The sequence below is a fragment of the Gorilla gorilla genome, chromosome 1 (genome assembly GCF_029281585.2).
Source record: "Gorilla gorilla gorilla isolate KB3781 chromosome 1, NHGRI_mGorGor1-v2.1_pri, whole genome shotgun sequence".
Taxonomy (NCBI): Eukaryota; Metazoa; Chordata; class Mammalia; order Primates; family Hominidae; genus Gorilla; species Gorilla gorilla.
In genome coordinates, this window is record NC_073224.2 from 213,902,504 (window position 1) to 213,921,536 (window position 19,033).

General features: G+C 54.8%; 1 protein-coding gene across 2 annotated transcripts; it reads right to left on the bottom strand.

Annotated features, from left to right (window-relative positions):
- Window positions 1-333: 333 nt before the first annotated feature.
- On the bottom strand, window positions 334-15,038 carry EXTL1 (exostosin like glycosyltransferase 1). 2 transcript variants are annotated; one of them, XM_004025215.5, is made up of 11 exons: window positions 13,378-15,038; window positions 7,489-7,582; window positions 7,068-7,175; window positions 6,178-6,297; window positions 5,512-5,644; window positions 5,210-5,316; window positions 4,290-4,379; window positions 3,460-3,546; window positions 2,919-3,079; window positions 1,771-1,939; window positions 334-1,611 (listed from the first exon to the last, which is right to left on the bottom strand). In XM_004025215.5, exons 1-11 carry the CDS (start codon window positions 14,154-14,156, stop codon window positions 1,429-1,431), a joined length of 2,031 nt encoding a protein of 676 aa, XP_004025264.4. In that variant the 5' UTR covers window positions 14,157-15,038; the 3' UTR covers window positions 334-1,428. The 2 variants fall into 2 exon arrangements, with proteins under 2 accessions (XP_004025264.4, XP_018874644.4); XM_019019099.4 differs by lacking the exon at window positions 7,068-7,175 and having other exon boundaries at window positions 13,378-15,030.
- Window positions 15,039-19,033: the final 3,995 nt, after the last annotated feature.

Here is a 19,033-nt window from a genome sequence, read left to right on the forward strand (position 1 = left end):
GCACCACGCCTCCCAAGGGTAACCACTTTGCCACTCAGCTGTGACTGGCTCTAGGGAGGACCTGAGTCATCCAGGGGCCCGCCGAGGTCAAGCTGGGGGGTGGGGGTGGAAGGCCTTGGAGAGGCCTAAGGGGACAGTATGTTCCTGCCAGTGAGACAGTCACGGGAGTTTCCAGAGCTGCGAGGCCATCAAAGCAGGAAAACACCTGACACCCTGGACCTGGGCTGGACCCACCACCCTCACCCTCTGGAGTCGCACGCGCTCCCAGGCGAGCCCTGAGCCCCTCCCTCGAGCAGCTGCTGTAAGGGTATTTATAGCCTGGAGCGTGAGGGGGCAAGGACACGCGCTTTATTTCGGAAGTGATAATTCCAGCTCCAGGTGGGTGAACCCCGGAGGACCTAGTGTCCCCCCCCAACTCCATTCTCACCTATACCGCTCGGGACAGTCCCTGCTCGCGCCCAGCCCACCTAGAAACAGTCCCTTCTTGCTGAGTTCCAAGTGTGCAGGCGAAAGAGATGGGGCTGTTCTTCGGATTTCTCTTCCCAGCTTTCAGCCTCCGAGCTGCCCACAGCGCTCACCCTCCACATCCCGGCCGCCCTCTGGACATGCGGGTGAAGAGTGCGGCGCGACGCTGACCTCTGGTGGTCGGCCTTGGTAGTGCAGGGCAGACGGCCGAGGCTGAGCCGCGGGCCGTGCGGGGACAGGCCACTTGTTCCCATCCCGCTTTCCTCGCCCCACTCCTCGTTTACCCGCACCCCTCTGCTCCTTGGTTGAGGCTCAAGGATTAAGCCTGACAACCCAGGCGTCTTTGGGTAGTTGCCTTCCCAACTACCCTAGGAACCCTAGGAATGGGTGGCGTGGTGGGGCGGGGACAGTTCTGTCTCTCCGCTCACCCTGTCCCGCCGCCGCCCTCATAGGGCCAGGCACGCAGTTAATGTCTGCCATCCATCTATTCGTCAAATATTTGCGGCACACCTGCCTAGCCAGAGAGAAAAGGACACGACACGACCCGCCCCCCGGGGCTCGCAAGCCAGTCCTGGGGCCTGACCGTGCGGGAACCGCGGCAAACACTGGGCTGCGAAAGCGCAAAGGAGACCGAACCCATCGGGGGCGGAGGGGGAGGAGGGCCAGGCAAGTCCCTGGAGGAGACAATGCTCTGAAAGATAAGCAGAAGTTAGCTGGGTGGAGAAGTGGAGAGCGGCGCTCCGGGCGCGGGGCTCAGCCTCCGCAGAGGCTCCGCGGCTGAGGGCGGGCAGGAGAAGGTAAGGCCACGCCCCCTGTTGTGATTGGCCAACCGGGGTCCGACGTGTGGGCCCGCTGGCTGCCATGATAGGTTCTCCGGTGTCCTAAGAGCGGAGCCCGCCGGCAGGTGCCGGGCCCCCTGGGAGCTGGGCTGCGACCTCTGCTGGGGTCTCCGTGGGTCGCCCCCTAGGGCTTCTCCAGGCTGCGGTACTTCTTGCGCTGCACGGACACCGGGTCCTTAAACAGCACCGGGTCCAGACGCAGACGAGAGGACAGCAAGGGCATGTGGCCGAACGCTGCCGCTATCTGGTTGATGCAGTCGGGGGCTGGAGCAGGCGGCTTTGGCCTGGGCCCCGGGCCCCCAGGCGCCTAAGAGGGAAAGAAGCAATGTATTAACGGGCTTCTCTGCCCTTCCGAACTCCCCACGCCCGTGCAGCAAGAAAGACTGGAATTTGACAGTGAGAGGGAATCCTCTCCGGCATCCCCGCCCAATCCCTGCCAGTTCCGACCAATCCCCTCAGCCCTCACCAGTGGAGCAGCCTCCTGGCGCTGCTTGCCATAGGGCACCTTGATAGGGGGCAGCTTGGTGACTGCTGCTACTATGAAATTCATCAGGACGTCCACACAGGTGGGTGCCTCATCTGCCAGGGTCCTCAGAGCCTTGGGCAGGGAGTGGGTGAAGAGAGTGTGGTAATACCTGGGCAAGAGGAAAAGACAGGGAGAGGCTGCAGCCAAATCCATCCCCAGGCCCCATTCTCCTCCCTCCTGACCTCACCTCTCCCTTTGACCCCCATCCCCAAGCCTCTGAGCCCTGGCTGCCTCAGAGAGCTCCCATCCCTGGCGTGAACAGCTCTCCATTGTGCTGTGCCCCGTGGCTTATCTGCAGTTAGTGGTGTGTTCCCTGCCCTCTGCCTCACAGCTCCTTGGGCCCCCCATCCTTGGGCTCTGAGCGCTGAACTCAGAGCCAGAATTAGATGGGTTTGGATCAGCTGGTTTCAAAGCCATCAAACATGGAAGCCCAAAGAACAGTTGTGGATGAACCAGGCTGATACTGCTCCGGGTGAGCTCACTTCACACGGCCCTCAGACAGGCCAGCCTCATCTCGCAGACATTAGGTAATTCTTCACTCTACTGAGAATTCCCTGCAGAGCTCCTGAGTAATCTATAAGAGGTTCCAGGTTATGCATATTTGATTTAAACATGTTTAAGGAACCCCTCTAAAGAGGTCTTACAGAATTCAGTCCCTGCCCTAAAACCGGAGCACTTCAGGCAGCTTCTGGAAGGTCTGGGATGTTCCCCAACTCATAACATCCACATTCATAAAGCATCAGGACTATTTTCTTGTCACCCCACCACCAGCAAACCCACACACTGCCCTTACTCACTGCATGGCTCTACTTAAAATAACAATAGCTACCATTTGTGGAACCTCTGTGCCAGGGACTTCATTTAATGTTCACACCAGCCCTGGGAGGTGAATCCATCCCATTTTACAGATGAGAAAACAAACTCTAGAGAAGTGAGGAGATTTGCCCAGGATCCCACAGCTGGGAAGTGGCAGATCTCGGCCTTGAACCTGGATCCCTGGGGTCTAGGCCACCCTGCTCCGTTCGGGGTGGGGGTGGGGTCTCTGGTCCTCTGATCCTCTGATCCCTGTGCAGGGTGGGGGTCTGTACCTATGGTAGAAGGCGGCTGTGGTGAGAACCATGGAGAATTCGTTGGTCGTCTCAGCAGTGTAGCCCCAGCCACCATGGGCCTCGTCCCAGAAATGGCTCGACGTCAGGAAGCCCACCATCCGCTCTGGGAAGCTCTGCCACACCAGAAAGGCAAAGTCCACCTGGAGAGGGACTCAAGTGAGCTGTGAGGAAGGACCTCCTAAATGCCTAGAACATCCAGGGAAATGGAGGCAGGGGCAGCCTGGCTGAGGGGCCGGGGCAGGACTCAGGGGAGACGGCGTGGGAGCCAAGACTTGGAATTGGCTGGAAGTGTGGCATGAAAGCTTCTGGGGGCCACAAAAACAATTTCTCAAAAGAGTCCGTGGAAAGCCTCAACGAGACTCCTAAAGAGGAGGCTGCCTGGCTTGCTGGGGTGGTTTCAAATGCAAAAGGCTGGACCTCATGACCTGGGGTCCCCTCCACCGTGGGAACCTGAGGGGCTGCCAGGGCCCTCTGGCTCTGTGTCTACCCACACTGGGCTTCTCTTGGGCCCAGCCCTCACCTCACTTGTGGAAAGACTGCTGCGGGCATCGAGGCTGAGGATGGCATCTGTTCTGATGGTGCTATATGGGTAGAAGCGATCACTAACCTGCAGGGAGTGGGGGAGGGGAACTCAGCCATTGGAACATTCCCCCCACCCCCATCCAATAAGTAGGAGCCATTCAGGCACAGTGTAGATGCCTGAGCCATGAATAAAGCCTCCCTTCAGGCACAGTGTAGATGCCTGGGCCTCGAATATGGCAAGCCTGTGCAGAGCTCGTTTTGGGACCTGGGCAACTCATTTGACCTCTTTGGATTTCACTTTCCCCTTTGGTCAAATGGGGCAGTTGGTCTCTAGGGGCTCTTCCACTTTTGACATCTTGGAATTCCTCCATTGTCATATTGTCACATCAACTCTGGGAGGAGTTGTCAAACATCCCTCATTTGAAAGAAACAGATCTAGAGAGACGAAGGGACTTGCCAACAACCATGTGGCAGGCAGGTGGTTCACACCAACCACGGTTCCCAGAAGCCTCCCCTTCCTGGCCCCGTGTGCTGCCCTTGGTCCATATTTTCTCAAGATCCTGGGTTTCTCCTCTGTTCCTCATCTGAGATGTCAGTGCACTCCTCTGTCTTTCCCCATCATGTAAGACCCAGTGCTCTGGAAGCACAGTTCACAGGGACCAGGGAGAGAAGAGAATCATTACTATTAGCCCTGTGGCTGAAACCTACTGTGTCATTCTTCAGGCCCAACTGCGGCTCATGCCCAAGTATTCATAAAACACCCCATGGGTGCCCTCCCCCAGCTCCCAGCATGGGCCCACCCCTTTCGTGGCTCTCCTCATCCCTTACCTTCCTGTGCCCATCAATGACTGTCAAGGGCACAGCTGTCTCCAGCCACCTGGATGGGAGTGGCCTCTCATTGCTCCAGAGAACCAAGATCTAGAGGATAGGGGGTTGTTCCTGAAGTCTGGGGTCTGGGGCAGAAGGCGGGTTGCGAGGGGCAGGAGTGATCTTTCTCAAGGTGGAAGAAGTTTGAGAAGTCAGCTTTATAAACTGCACATGGGAGAAGGGTTTAGTTGGATCCATGGTCCTTTCACCGCTGCTCTGTCCTTGCCTCTGGGCTTGTAGAAGGCAGGGATTCTGGTGACATGAGGGTAGTGACCTGTGGCTTCAGAACTCAAGAGAGTTGTCTGTGGTAGTCCCTAGCCTGGGCCCTGACTCCATGCTCCATCCCCATCTTTTCTCGAAGCCTTCATTCTCTTCCTCAGGCTGTTTTATGACTCCCAGCCCAGCTCAATGGCCTGTTTGGAGCCTTCCTGTGTGCACCCTGGCTGAGCTAACTGCTTCACTTCCTCTACAAGGACTCTTATTAATCTATCTGGCTTCTCTAGAAGTAAGATTTGACAGTCTGTGTGCTGGAAAATGCTAACCCAGTCTGAATCTCTGGGCAGAATCCTTCCTTACTTTTTATCTGCTCAGCCTTAAGCCCAGGGCCTAGTGCTCAGAAAATGACTGCTGAGTAAAGGAATGAATGTTTCCTTCTCCAGCCTCCCCAAGAGACATCTGCTTTTCACGTGGCTTCATCAATTTCCATGGGGAAAAGGCAACAGAATCTTGGGACTTACAGGAGGCAGCAAGAACACTTGGAAATCTTCCCCGTGCCTCCCCTCAAATAGTGGTCATCTTTGGGGTCTGGAAGTCATCAGGGCCCTGCCCTGTCCCTTACCCCCACCCTGGATCCCAGGACTCCAGCTGGGAAGGGGGCAGACCTGGGCACAGTGCTGGGAGCCTGCCACCGCCTGGATGAGCTTCAGAGGGGGCTGGCCTGGGGGCCCCACCCAGATCAGGGCGCTGAATCTGCCCTCAGGGCGGGAGCCTGGGGGAATGAGACACAGGCTATTAGAGTGGGAAGGAACAGAACCCCATGAAGAATGACCTGAGTAGGGAATCCCCCGGGGCCAGGAAAAATGTCAGGGCTTGGAAAGGGTCTTGGTGGGGCTCTCCAGATGAGGCTGGGGCAGCCCTGGGTAGAGCTGAGGGGACTTCAGGTTGTCCCATCCCCAGGGCATACCCTGTTGCAGGTAGTAGAAGGGGAAGTCCTGGGGGCTTGTGGAAAAAGTAGACAGGGCCAGGAGTGCCCCTGGGGGGCTGTTCCACAGCAGTGAGGGGTGAGCTGATGTTCCAAAGATCCGGTCCTGAATAACCTAAAATGAGAGAGGAGCTGAGCAGAGCGAGTGGCCTGTGTGACCATGGCCACACCTCCCCCTCCAGGCTCTGGGGAGGGTGGCAGCTGCATCACCAGACCCCTGGGGTCAGAAGCTGAGTCTAGAGTAGGGGGCACTCCATGATGTTGCTCCAGAGGTGGGAGATGGTGGCAGGGTCACTGCTTCCCTTTCCTTCCTCACTCATGACAGATGTCACTAATGGGTCATGACATTCTTTCAGGACTCAGAATCCCTCCCAACATAGCATCCCAGGCAGCCATCGGCGGTCAGCTGGCATTGGTGCATGCTTTGAAATCTATTTGCCACAGTGGTCTTCTCTAAAGATGGGGAAACTGAGGCCAAGATTGGAGAAGAAACTTGCCCCAAATCTCACAGCCAAGTCTCAGATTCATCCCAGGACCATCTTCAAGGGGGGGGGGGTTCCCCAAACACTGGGGCAGAGAAGTATGGAGAGGTGACAGGGATGAAGCAGGAGTCAAGAGCCAGGACCCCCATCAGGTGAGACCCCTCACCTCCAGAGTGGTATGGATGACCTTCTCCACTGAGGAGAAGTAGGCATCCCATAGAAACTGGGTCTGCTGACGCAGGGCGAGGACTCGTGCAGGGGACATCTCCTGGAGGGCAGCCAGGACCTGGAGCAGAGAGGGAGAAAAGTGCCAGGTAATAGAGCAATTTTGAGCCCAGGAGGTCGAGGCTGCAGTGAGCCATATTCATGCCACTGCACTCCAGCCTGAGCAACAGAGCAAGATCCTATCTCAAAAAAAAAAAAAAAAAAAGAAGAAGCATTCAGGGGTCACACAGAGTTGGGTCTGAATGCCACTTGGTAACCATGTGACTGTGGTTGAGCTGTTTAACCTGAGTATTTGCTCATTAATTGCTTAGTACATTGTAGAGGCTCAATAAAAAAAATGGTAATTACTATTAACCCCCTCTACCATTCTCAGGGGATTCAAGGCAGGTCACACATATATTTTTCAGAGCTGGACAAAATTAGTTTCATCAGATGGAAAAGTCGCCATGCGTTTTGCTTTCCCACTCCAGTCCCCATGGAGGCGCTCTGAGTTTGAATTTTTTTGTAGCCTTCCCCTAAATTGGTATTTAAGCAGTCACAGGCCATTGGAGCTGGGCCCATGGGGATTGTCTGGTCTAGCTCATCCTATTGTAGAGATGGTAAAACTGAGGCTGGAAGAGGATCAGGACTTGCTCTCAGAACCCTTAGGAATCTCTAGCTCCATCAGATCCTCTGGGAGCCCCAGAGGGGAGACTTGGTGCTAGGAGAAATTCACCAGTATCCATAGAAGGCAGATAGGAATGAGGACTGAGGCCAGCCTCAATCCAGGATTCTAGGTCCCTCCCCTGTCCTGGGTCCAGTTCCCACCCTGTGGGCAGGGCTCTGAGCTACCTGAAGCGGGAGCCTCTCATCAGCTACGATGGCTGCCTTGGTCCAGTCGATGACCTCGGAGAAGGGCAGCTCCCAGCGGGGGCTGAGAAGCACTGGGATGCAGCCGGCCTGGGGGGCGGGGAGGTCACTGGGAAGCCCAGCCCCACCCTGCACATACTCACCCCCCGCCCAGTTCCAAGTCAGTAGCTGCTGCTGTTGGGGGCAAGGGGCAAAGAGGACAGGAACATGGGATTTTTCAGGGAGGGGAGGTTATGGTTGTTCTGCAGAGGGTGCAGTGAATGGGGACACAGGCATGCCTGAGTCCAGGAGTAAAGGAGCAGGCAGCTTACTGCCCCTTCTCATTGGCCTGGACCCAGAGTACCCTGCCAGCTCATGAGTGCTGGGGGACAGAGGATGGGTGATGCTCAAATTGGGGTTGTACCTGCAGGGCTTGGAGGAAGCGCAAGGCAGCCTCCGGACGGTGGCCAGAGATGAGGCAGAAGGTGGCATTGGGCAGCGTCTCCTGGCGCTGGGTCCTAAAGAGGCACATGGGGAGGTCCCACCACACATGAGCCTGGACAGTGACCTTCGCCCCCTGGGCTCCCTCAATGGGAGAACCCCACACCCCTGCACCCCACACCCACACTCCCAAATGTGTAAACCCACTCATGCATATGCACAGCCGCACACTGACGCACTAACACAAACACAAGCCTCACACCAGCCACGCATCTGTGGTTGGACTAGGAGGCAGGAGCCCTGCATTCTAGCTCTGCCTCTGCCCTCAGTGGCCTTAGACACCTCCCTTGCCTTTCTCTGGCCTCAGTTTCCTCATCTGTAAAATGGGAGGCAGCGGACGCTGATGTTTCCGAGACCCTGCCTGACTTAGACATGCACGTCTGCCCTCCCCCACTCGGCCGCAGGCAGACTTTCAGCACCCCTTGCCTGCGTGGCCTCTGAGCCCAGCCCTCCCCCATGCTAAAAGCCAGGCCCGTGAAAGGCTCCTCTGTCATGAGGTGGGCTGGGCCCCCAGCCTGGAACCACACAGGAAACTGCTGCCCAGAGGTCCCCTGGCCCAGAGGACAGGCTCCCTCTGTTCCTCCCACCTACCCCCTCCACCACCCTAGCCCAGGGCCACACTCAGGCTGTGTGTGCCTGTGGGGGAGGGCAGGAGTCCCAGCCTCCTCAGAGCCAGCCTGGCAATTGTCCACCCAGGGGACCATTGCCTGCAACCCAGCCAGGGGACGGATAAAGGGAGGGACCAGGACACAGGCCTGCTCAGTGTGGGACTCATGACTAGGGCCCAGAGGGTACTAGGACCCTCCTCAGTTACAGCCTGTTTGGCTCTGAGCCTGAACCTCCAAGAAGCAGACCTGGGAGTACTTAGGCAGCCTTGGGGCCATGCCCCATTGAACAGATGGGGAAACTGAGGCCCAGAGAGACCCAAGGACTGGCTCAGGGTCACAGATAGGGTTGGGTGGAGCTGGGACTAGAGCAGAGATGTGCCAGCTCCTGACCCCGAGTTATCTGAACCACCCCGGAGCTGCTGCTTTAGGGGTCTTCCAGGGGACCCCAGCCTTCTTTGTTCTCCCTCCATGCTTAAGTGTCCACCAGGCCCTCCCTGGAAGAAGCCACAAGTAAGCATCAGGACACCCTTCACCTCATGAAAAGCCACAGCAGAAGCCAACCAGGTACAGCCCCCTTCACCCCTAAGTCAACCTCTAAGGAATTGAAAACCTCTAGGTTAAGGCTGAATCAACTGCACCACTGAGCCTTAACCTCCCTTGATCCTCTGTGCCTTTAAGATCCCTTCTCCCTCACGTTGGAGGGCCCCTCCCTGCCTTGTCAGCCTGAGGAAGTCCTCCTACTCATCTTTTTCTTCTGAGACAAGCTCTTGCTCTGTCACCCAGCCTGGAGTGCAGTGGTGCCATCACAGCTCACTGCAGCCTCGACTTCCCAGGATCAAGCAATTCTCCTGCCTCAGTGCCTCAGCCTCTGGAGTAGCTGGGACTACAGGCACGTGCTGGCTTTTTTTTTTTTTTTTTTTAGAGATGGGGTCTCTCTGTGTTGCCCAGGCTGTCTCAAACTCCTGGCCTCAAGTGATCCTCCTGCCTCAGTCTCCCAAAGTGTTGAGATTACAGACATGAGCCACCACACCTGGCCTTCTTCTACGCTGTCTTAATGTCTAAGCTGAAACATCACCTCCTCTGGGAAACCCTCCTTGATCTCTCCAGAGATGGCTTTCTCTACTCCCACCTCCCAGTGGACTGCAGTAGTAATGATCCAAGCTAACCTATATTGAGTATGTACTTTGATCCAGGCACTGTTCTAAGTGCTTTACATGTACTAACTCAGTTCATTCTCACAGCACCTCTATGAGATAGGAGGGGAGGTATGCACTGTTATTATCTCATTTTACAGATGAGAAAACTGAAGCCCAAAGAGGTCACACAGCTCTTGAGTAGAGGAGCCAGGGAGGCAGCCGGTGCAGCCTCTCTCTGCTTAACAATGTGTGTCAAACAATTGACTTGCCTGTCTCTCCTACAAGGCTGAGCTCCTTGAGGATGGGGCTGTACCTCCCTCATCTCAGTATCCCTAGGGCCTAGCAGAGTGCCTGGTGGAGAATGGGAGCTCAGTGGGTGCTGCCGAATGCTCAGTGAGACACTAGGGAATAGATCTGGGACCAAGAGACCAGGTATCTGGGAGGTCAATTTCAGCAGAAATTCTAGTGATGGAGCTGGTTGAGTGTGCAGCCAGTGGGTGGTCTTTGGAGGTGGTGAGTTCCCCATCAGTAAAGGTAAATAAGTAGAGACTGGATGAGCACCTTTGGCGGGGAACAGGGAATGTGTTACAGAGGAAACTTGTGCATCTATGTGGTGACCACTGAAGAAGTCTTAGGATTCTGTGACCACGTAAGGTACCTGCCATAGACTCAGGGCCTCAGTGCCCAAGGGTGGTCAGCGTGGCTGTGCCCATGGCCTCAGTGCTCTGCTGGGGCCTGGCCATAGGTAGGGCTGCATTGTGACTTCCATGTGCCCTACTAGGCACTTTGGCCTTCACAGTCTCTCCTGCCATAAAAAAAGAATACAGTTGATAACTGTGTTGGTATAAAAACAAGCAATATTATATATTAAAACATTTTCTGCTGGGCGCCGTGGCTCATGCCTGTAATCTCAGCACTTTGGGAGGCCGAGGCAGGCAGATCATTTGAAGTCAGGAGTTTGAGACCAGCCTGACCAACATGGTGAAACCCCATCTCTACTAAAAATACAAAAATTAGCTGGGTGTAGTGGCACATGCCTGTAATCCCAGCTACTTGGGAGGCTGAGGCAGGGGAATCGCTTGAACCCAGGAAGCGGAGGTCGCAGTGAGCCAAGATTGTGCCACTGCACTCCAGCCTGGGTGACAGAGAAAGACTTTGTCTCAAAAAAAAAAAAAAAAAAAAATTTTGTTTTCTTCTACCTGAAAGTTCATTTTTAATTCTGCCTTTTTTTTTTTTTTTTTTTTTTTTTTGAAACAGAGTCTCTCTCACTCTGCTGCCCAGGCTGGAGTGCAGTGGCATGATCCCAGCTCACTGTAGCCTTGACCCCCTGGGCTCAAGCGATCCTCTCACTTCAGCCTCCCAAGTAGCTGGGACTACAGGCTTGCACCACCACACCCAGCTAATGTTTGTAATTTTTATAGAGACAGGGTCTCACCATGTTGCCTAAGCTCAGGCGATCCACCCGCCTCAGCCTCCCAAAGTGCTGGGATCACAGGTGTGAGCCACTGTGCCCAGCCCTGATTTTCAAAAAATGAAAATAGTTTCATGAGCCTATAAAAGTATCATGGGCCCTAGGTACTGACTGTGCCCCTTGTTCCCAATGGATACAGCCTGGGGGACTTTGAAGCATGCATCAAATTTATGTTAAAAAATGGGGGAGAATATACATATTGCTTGTACACACGCAGAGTTTCTCAGAAAAGACACATAAGAAACTGGAAGCAGTGTTTGGCTCCAGGCAGGAAAACCGGGTGGCCGAGAGACAGGGATAGAAGGGAGGCTTTTCACTCTATGCCCTTTTGTGCCTTTGGAATTCTGTACCATGTGAATGAATTACCTATTCATAAAAATGAATAAATAACAATTTGAATGGGTGGAGATTTATTCCAAAGCAACAAGAGACCGTTCAACCAAGGTGGAAAAACATGGGCTTTGGAGCCAGAAGTACAGGGTTGAATCCCAACTCCACTGCTTCCAAGCGCCTGATTAGAAAAGTGAGGGGCTCATGGAGAAGAGGGAACCTTGTCACCCTGGGCTACTCCACCTCTCTGGGCCTCAGTTTTCCATACCCTGAAATGGAGATAATAATACCTCCCTTGAAGGGTGCATGACAGGATCAGCAGTGACTTAAGTTAAGTGCCTGGCACAGCACCTGGCCCAAGCCAGGCACTCCTCAAATGTAGCCTCCTCCCCTCCCCACTCTCGCCCGGCTGAGTGAATGTGGGGAGGTGGCAGGGACTGTGAATGGCCTCTTTCTCTGGCCAGGACTTGTTTATTCAGGCTATCTCTCTCACTCTGTCCCTAGGCTGTCTGGCCCAGGCAGCTGCCCGGCACTTCGGAGAAACTGAGGCTCAAACCACTCCAGAGATGACAAGTCCTGTCACCTTCAGGGAGGAGGAGGCCAAAGACAAAACTTGAAGGTCAGAGTCCAAGGCTGCCAAGCTTCGCCCCTGGGAAATAAAACTTATCAAAAATGCTACTCAGAGGGTGACCCACACTAATTAGAAAACCATAGCCGGCTCTGGCCAATTTCAGATCCATTAGTAAACATTTAATGAGCACCTACCTGCTGTGTGCAGCTCCCTAACTTCCAGTTTCTCAAAGAAGTTCAGACTGAAATCACTTTCAGGTTCATCAGTAATGAACTGTGCTTAGCGGTAACTAAAGTCAGCTGAAAAAAGAACTTCCTGCAAGCAAGAGTACCTGAGTGCCTCATCAGAAAAGTGAGGGAGGGCATGGCAAAGGGAGAGCCTTGTCGCTCAAAGTGAGCTTCTGCCTGAGCGCTGAGCTGCAGGGGCTTGGGGGAGATCCCTGACTTTTCAGGCTCCCACCTTGGAGACCACTAGGGATAGGTCCCAGCAAAAGGACCCTGGGGCTGACCGGGACAAGTCCATTCTTACTCCTGGCTGTGAGGGCTCCCTGGAGGCCTCCATGTACCTTCAGGAAGTGGAAGGATCCCATTCCCACGAGAGCCCTTTGGCCGAGAGAAGTCCCGGGAGCCCCAAGCAGAGGCAAGAATTCCTGGGAGGGAGTGGAGCTCAGAATAGCTGATGTTGTTGGAGCAGAGAATAGGGAGAGAGACCTGAGGGAGGAGCAAAAGGAGGATACCAGAGTGACAGTTCCCGACTCAGGTAGGCCCTGGGAGAGGGTGGGATACAGAAGGAACCCTCTGCCACCGGGGCCCTGGACAACCTCAGAGGGACTCCCATTCTTGCCTGCCCAGCTAGCCTTTAGAGGCTGCTGGCCTGCTGGGGACACAGAGGGTTAGAGTGCTTAGGGGGTAACTATCACCTGAGGCGCATCACCCCAACTAGCCCAGGTGGAAAGAGTTTCTGTACAAGCTCACCACATCCCACAGGCCCCCAGTCCCTTATATATGTCAAGGGCCTCTCACTGGCAGGAAATTCTTCTTTAGATCTGACCTACGTCATATTTGCTATAACCAAAGGCTGTTTCTTTGAGAGGTTAATCCCCAAAATTAGACACAGGAGCAGCTTCCAGCTGTGACTGTGAGGCCCTTCTGAGGCATTTGATGAGGTTGATCATAAACTTTTGCTTAAAACTCAGAATTCTCATACTGAAGGCTTTGGAGATAGGCAATTCTGGATCAAAATACTGGCTCTTTCCGGCTGGGTGGCCTGAGAAAAATTACTTAACCTGTCTGAGCTTTCGTGCCTGGTACACAAACACTTAAATGCTAACAACTAGCATATTTTATTATAATCATTATTTATATAAGTGCTTAGCACAGAGTAAGCACTATACAACTGTATGTGGGAAAAAAAATATTAGGGTAGGAGGTTTGGAATGAGTCGTGTTTTATGTTTTGAAAGATCCCCAGGGGAGAATTCCAAAACCTACCTTAGACACCCCTTGCTTCAAGTCCCCATCTTAATGGAAGTGCTCTCTGCCATCTAACCTGGCTCCCTCCTGCTGCTGCAGCTGAGGCCTAAGTCTACCAGGACCACCTGGTTCTCCCATCTCAGTCCTGCCTTCTACCCTCGTTTCTGGGCTTGCGTCTATTCCAGCCCCCTCCCATCCAGCCCCCAAGGCAAAAGGTTCACTTACTGCCCAGGTCCAGGGTCTTGCTCACAGCGCCCATCCCAGGGGCAGGCAGAGGAGCCGGTGTCTGCTGTGCGCCACCCACCCCTCTCCTCTTCCAGGGCTAGCAGGGCTACCCCGGGCTGGGGGCTGTGTTGCCGCAGCTGGCCAGGAGCCCCACCTCGCAACGGGTGGGCTTCAGGGAGAAAAGGGAGGGCCACATCAAAGCCGGGCCGGAAGGAGTCCACCGTGGGGCTGGCCTCAGCCACCATAGCCTGTCCCAGCTGGAAGGTCCTGGGGCAGGGAGCCGGGTGGAGACGGAGGACCAGATGGTTCCTGCCCCTGTTCCATTGCAGAGGCATTGAGCTGCACTCTCCAGTCTGGGTGTCCAGGCTGAGGAGGAGGAGGAGGCAGGCCCTAGCAGGGCTGAATGTGTAGAAGCGAGAGCCCTCAATGGAAGCCAGGATCCTGCGATGAGTCTCAGAGATGGGTCCAACCGCTGGGTACACGAATACCTTAAGGCCATCGCCCCTGCACTTTGAGGTATCAAAGCAGGCATCCCAGTTGCAGCTGCCACCATGAGGGGCTTGAGGAGGTGAAACGGCATCTTCTGGGAGCTCTCCAAGCTGGGAGAAGCTCTGCAGGAGCTCTGCGTCCAGCCAGCGGGGCCAGCCTTGGGAAGCCCTGGGCCGAGGTCTGGGAGGCAATGCCAGGCGGAGAAGGGAGAAGCCTCCCAGCAGGACAAGCAGGAGCCAGGAGGCTGACAGTGCCAGCCACAGGGACTTTCTTCTCCTCCACGACTGCATGTGGCCACCCACAGTCAGGGCTAGGGAAGCTGGGAGGCCTCTGCCAGCAAGCAGGAAGAGCAGGGCCTGGGGCGGGAGACCAGAGCTGGGACCGACCTGCTAGTCCTGCGCTGTCATTGTACAGATGGGAAGACTGAGGCCCATCGAGCCCAGGCCGCCTGTCTAAGGTCAGATAGTGAGTCAACAGCCAGGCAGGAGGAGGCCAGGTGGGACCCAGCTTGCTGGCCTGGCCCCCCTGCTCTCAGGACTCTGCCATCTCGGCCTTTGGACAACCAAGCCAGCCTTTTCCCTCCCAGCAGGGACCCCTGCCCCTGGGCACTGCTCTGGCTGACGCAACCCCTGTCCAGAATGCAGGGCCGTGTCCCCCTGCCCTCCTGGCTGCACCCCTTGACCTTGCCCTCAACTGAGAGGAGGGCTGTCTGCCAGGCCATGGGGACCAGTCAGAGCTCCCACAGGAGGCGACTTGGCCAGGGACAGGCTGGAGGGAGCTGGGCTGGTCTTCCCACTCCTCCCCTTGCCTGAGCAGCCCTGGCTGCCCCTGTGCCCGCTGGCAGACACTCCTGGGCTGTGGCCCCTGTGGCTGGAGCTAAAATTAGACCCTGCATCCCATGTGGATCATCGGAGTCAGCTGAGGTCACAGCCTGGGTGCAGCCGGTGTCCCCCCGCCTTGGAGGGCCAGGCGGGCTCGGGGTCCTGGTCCTTATCCACTCTGCCGCTGCACCAGCTCAGGAAGTGCAGCCCCTCTTCCCCGCAGCCCAGCAGCTGCCTTGCACCATCTGGCTTGGAGCTATCACAGTGCAGAGGCCAGGGCCGCTGTGCCAAGCCCCCCAAACCCTATGGTATCTCCTCCCATCCCTCTCCAGTCGGCAACTGGCCCATCCTGATCTCTTTCCTTAGCAGCAGCCTGGCTCCTCCCCTCCCAGCCCTGATTCGCTCCTGGCTGGGAGGCAGGGTCTCCATTTAACCCCTTCCAAACCAGTTTCCTCAATTGCTAATCCAACCAGCAAGTACTGCAACTCACAGCTGGCCATGAGTTATCACAGCCTCTGTCTCTCAGTCCTCCGGCCACCCTCCAAGGCAGAGATTTACCTGTCATTTCTTACAGATGAGGAAAGCTCAGAGAGGGGATGAACTCTTCCTAAGGTGACCCAGCTAAGAAGTGGCAGGGTGGGGATTTCAATCCTGAGCTCCCAGTCGTTGGTCACCCCAGCTGTGGGCCCTGTGGCTGGAGAAAAACCAGACCCTGCACCTGCTGTGGGCCATCAGAGTCAGTGGAGGTCAGAGCCTGAGTGTGAGGAATCTGAATCGGCAGATGAGAAGGTCAACAGGTGAAACAAGTGAGGAGTTAAGGGGCGGGGGTAGAGGAATTGGGTAAGGTGCCCCCAACTGTCCCCAGGATTGGTCTCTCCTCCTTCAGCAGCCCCACCCCCAATCTCCTCCAATTCCCAGCCTTTTGCTCCAGTCCTTATGGAAAGTTCTTCCTGCACTTGACTCTCCATAGTCCAGGCCCCATGGAGGGATTTCCCCGGTCAGTGCCCTGTGAGGGGAGTCAGGAGTGGGTGATGTCAGCCACTGAGGAATCTCTGCGGTGACGGGGGAGACAAACTCTGGCCATGAGGAGTTCTGGGCTGATGAGGGAAGGCACAGGGAGTGGACAGACTTGAGTGGGTTCTGCCTCTTCCCCTGACTGCCTCGGGGGTGTTGGGCCTCTGTCCCCTTATCTCTGGGATGGGCATAATGTCAGCCAGGAATGGGTTGCCAGGTTGACGCAGGCCTGTCCCCTGAGGTCCCTCAACAAGTGGTGGCCTCCTTTCCCCTGCGTGCCTCCCCTTGATCTTGGAGGGCTGCTGATCAGACCAGGGAGCCACCGTGGGATGTTTTGCCCTCAGTGAGCAGCCATTGTGAGAGTCCTAAAAATGGCCCACAAAGGGGACACTGGCCTCTTGGCACTAATGGCTCAGCCACTCGGTGATGAACTGCAGTTCCTGCATACCTCAGTCCTCCCACACTGAGAGGCACCCACAAAGGCCACTGACTGCTTTGCACGCCCCCCCTTTCACTGTGCCCAGCCAACTCCTCATCCTGCAGGAGTCAGCTGAAAGCTCCCTCCCCACAAGAAGCTTCTCCAATGCTCCGCAGGCTGGGTTAGAGCCCCCCTCTAGGTCCTCATGTCATTCCTTCATCCCTCTATCCCCATACACAGTCATCCATTCATCTAACAAACACTTATGAGTGTTGAATATGGGCCAGGTTCTGAGCTAGGCCAGGGAACACAACCCTGAGTAAGAGTAATCATAGCTGACACTCGTATTGCACTTACAGTGTGCCAAGCATCTCTCTTTTGTATCAGCTTGTTTCATCCTTGCCCCAACCCTAAGAGGGAGAAACTGTAATGATCCACATTTTACAGTTGAGAAAACTGAGGCCGAGGGAGCTTAAGTAATTTGCCTGAATTCTCACGGCTTAGCCAGGACTTGGACCCAGGTAGTGTGCTCCTATATCTGCTGCACCATTCTAGCTCCCAACAGGGAGGGAGACAGACGCGTCCCCACCCTCCAGAGCTCGCTGTCCTGGAGAAGACAATTACAGAACTAGGCAATTGCAGGCAATTACAGAATGAGGGGAGGGGACCCTGAGAGTACACAGAGGGGCTGCCTAGCCCAGGGGGCCAGAGAAGGCTTCTGAGGAAGTGATACCCATCCTAAGACCTGAAAGACAGCAATGTGGTTTTTAGAAAAATCGCTGTGGCTGTCTGTGTGGGATCAGACAGGAAATGGCAGGACTGGAGGCAGGGACAGCTTTTTGACTGGTCTGTCACCCCACAAGTCTCTCATTCATTCAACAGCTATTTACTGAACCCCTACTGTGGGGCCAGGCAGGTCTTAAGGGCAGTGAGCAAAGCAGAAAAAATCTTGCCCTCCTGGAACTTACCCTCCAGGGAGGGGAAATAGGCAAGAAACAAAATGAATAAATATCTCATACTATTTGACAATAACTGCTGGGGAGATGGGATGGGTTGCAATGTTAGACAGAAATACGGGAGGCCTCATAAAAAAGCTGGCATTTGGGAGGCCGAGGCAGGCGGATTACGAGGTCAGGAGATTGAGACCGTCCTGGCTAACACGGTGAAACCCCGTCTCTACTAAAAATACAAAAAATTAGCCGGGCGTGGTTGCAGGCGCCTGTAGTCCCAGCTACTCGGGAGGCTGAGGCAGGAGAATGGCCTGAACCCGGGAGGCGGAGCTTGCAGTGAGCCGAGATCGTGCCACTGCACTCCAGCCTGGGGGACAGAGCAAGACTCCATCTCAAAAAAAAAAAAAAAAAAAAAAAGCTGGCATTTGTGGCCTGGTGCAGTGGCTCACATCTGTCATCTCAGCACTTTGGGAGGCCAAGGTGTGCAGATCACTTGAGGCCAAGAGTTCGAGACCAGCCTGGCCAACAAAGCAAGACCCCCATCTCTACTAAAAATACAAAAATTAGCCCGGCATGGTGGCGCACGCCTGTAATCCCAGCTGCTTGGGAGGTTGAGACATGAGAATTGCTTGAAGCTGGGACGTGGAGGTTGCAGTGAGCCGAGATTACGCCACTACACTCCAGCCTGGGTGACAGAGCAAGTCTGCCTCAAAAAACAAAACAAAACAAACTCTGGCATTTGTGTAAATTTCTGAGAAAGTGAGGGAGTGAGTGAAGAAGTATATTTCTAGGGGAAAATCGCTCCAGGCAAGAGGAACAGCCGGGCCACAGGTTCTGAGGCAGGAGTGTGCCTGCCGCGTGATGGGTACGCTCTGACCTTGTTTTCACAGCACGACTCAGGCTGCAGGGAAGAGGCCGGCTGTAGGGTCAGGGACAGCAGCAGGGAGCCCTGCTGGGCCAGGCTGTAGTGCAAGTGAGCCACTGCGGTGGCTGGGACCAGGATGGCAGGGGTGGGATGAATAGAAGTAGTTGGATTCTGGGTATATTTTAAGCCAGGGCAAATTGACAGATTTGCTGATAGATTAGATGTGAAGTCCGGCCTGCACCACAGACAGGGTGGAGTTGTCATTAACTGAGATGGGGAAAACTGAGGGGAACAGTTTTGGGGAAGAAGATCAGAAGTCTGGTTCTCATACATCCTTCTTATCCCCAGCAATAATAAAATAAATGTCCAGGTTGGGCACAGTGGTTCACACCTGTGATCCTAGCATTTTGGGAGGCTTAGGCAGGAGGATCCCTTGAGCCCAAGCGTTTGAGACCAGCCTGGGCAACATAGCGAGTCTTTGTCGCTACAAAAAAAAAAATTTTTTTTAATTGGAGCTGGTGGCTCATGCCTGTAATCGCAGCTGCTCGGGAGGTTGAGGTAGGAGGATTGCTTGATCCCAGGAATTTTAGGCTGTAATGAGCTATGGGTGCCACTGCATTCTAGCCTGGGAACAAGAGGAAGACCCCATCTTTAAAAATATAAAACAAATATAAATAAATAAATAAGCCAGGCGTGATGGCACGCACCTGTAGTCCCAGCTACTCAGGAGGCTAAGGTTGGAAGGTCAGCGGGAGGATCTCTTGAGCCCAGGAGTTTGAGATCAGCCTAGGCAACATAGCAAGTCTGTCTTTATTTATTTATTTTTTTAAAGATATATGTATCCAACAAATACTTGTTGAATGAGTGAAGGAATGGAGGGATGGACAAAGTTGAGATAGCTAGGAAGCCAAGCCCAGCTGGTTTGGGATTTGGAGGAATACCTAATCCCATTCTATTAATAGCTCTATGTGTCCCCCACCCCAGCCCTGGGGATGCTGGCTGGCTCCTGCCCATGCCCATATTTGTGCACACACATAAGCCTTCTCCTACCTTCATCCCTGTGGAGGAGGCTCTCAGGCCAGCTGGAATCTGGGCTTGT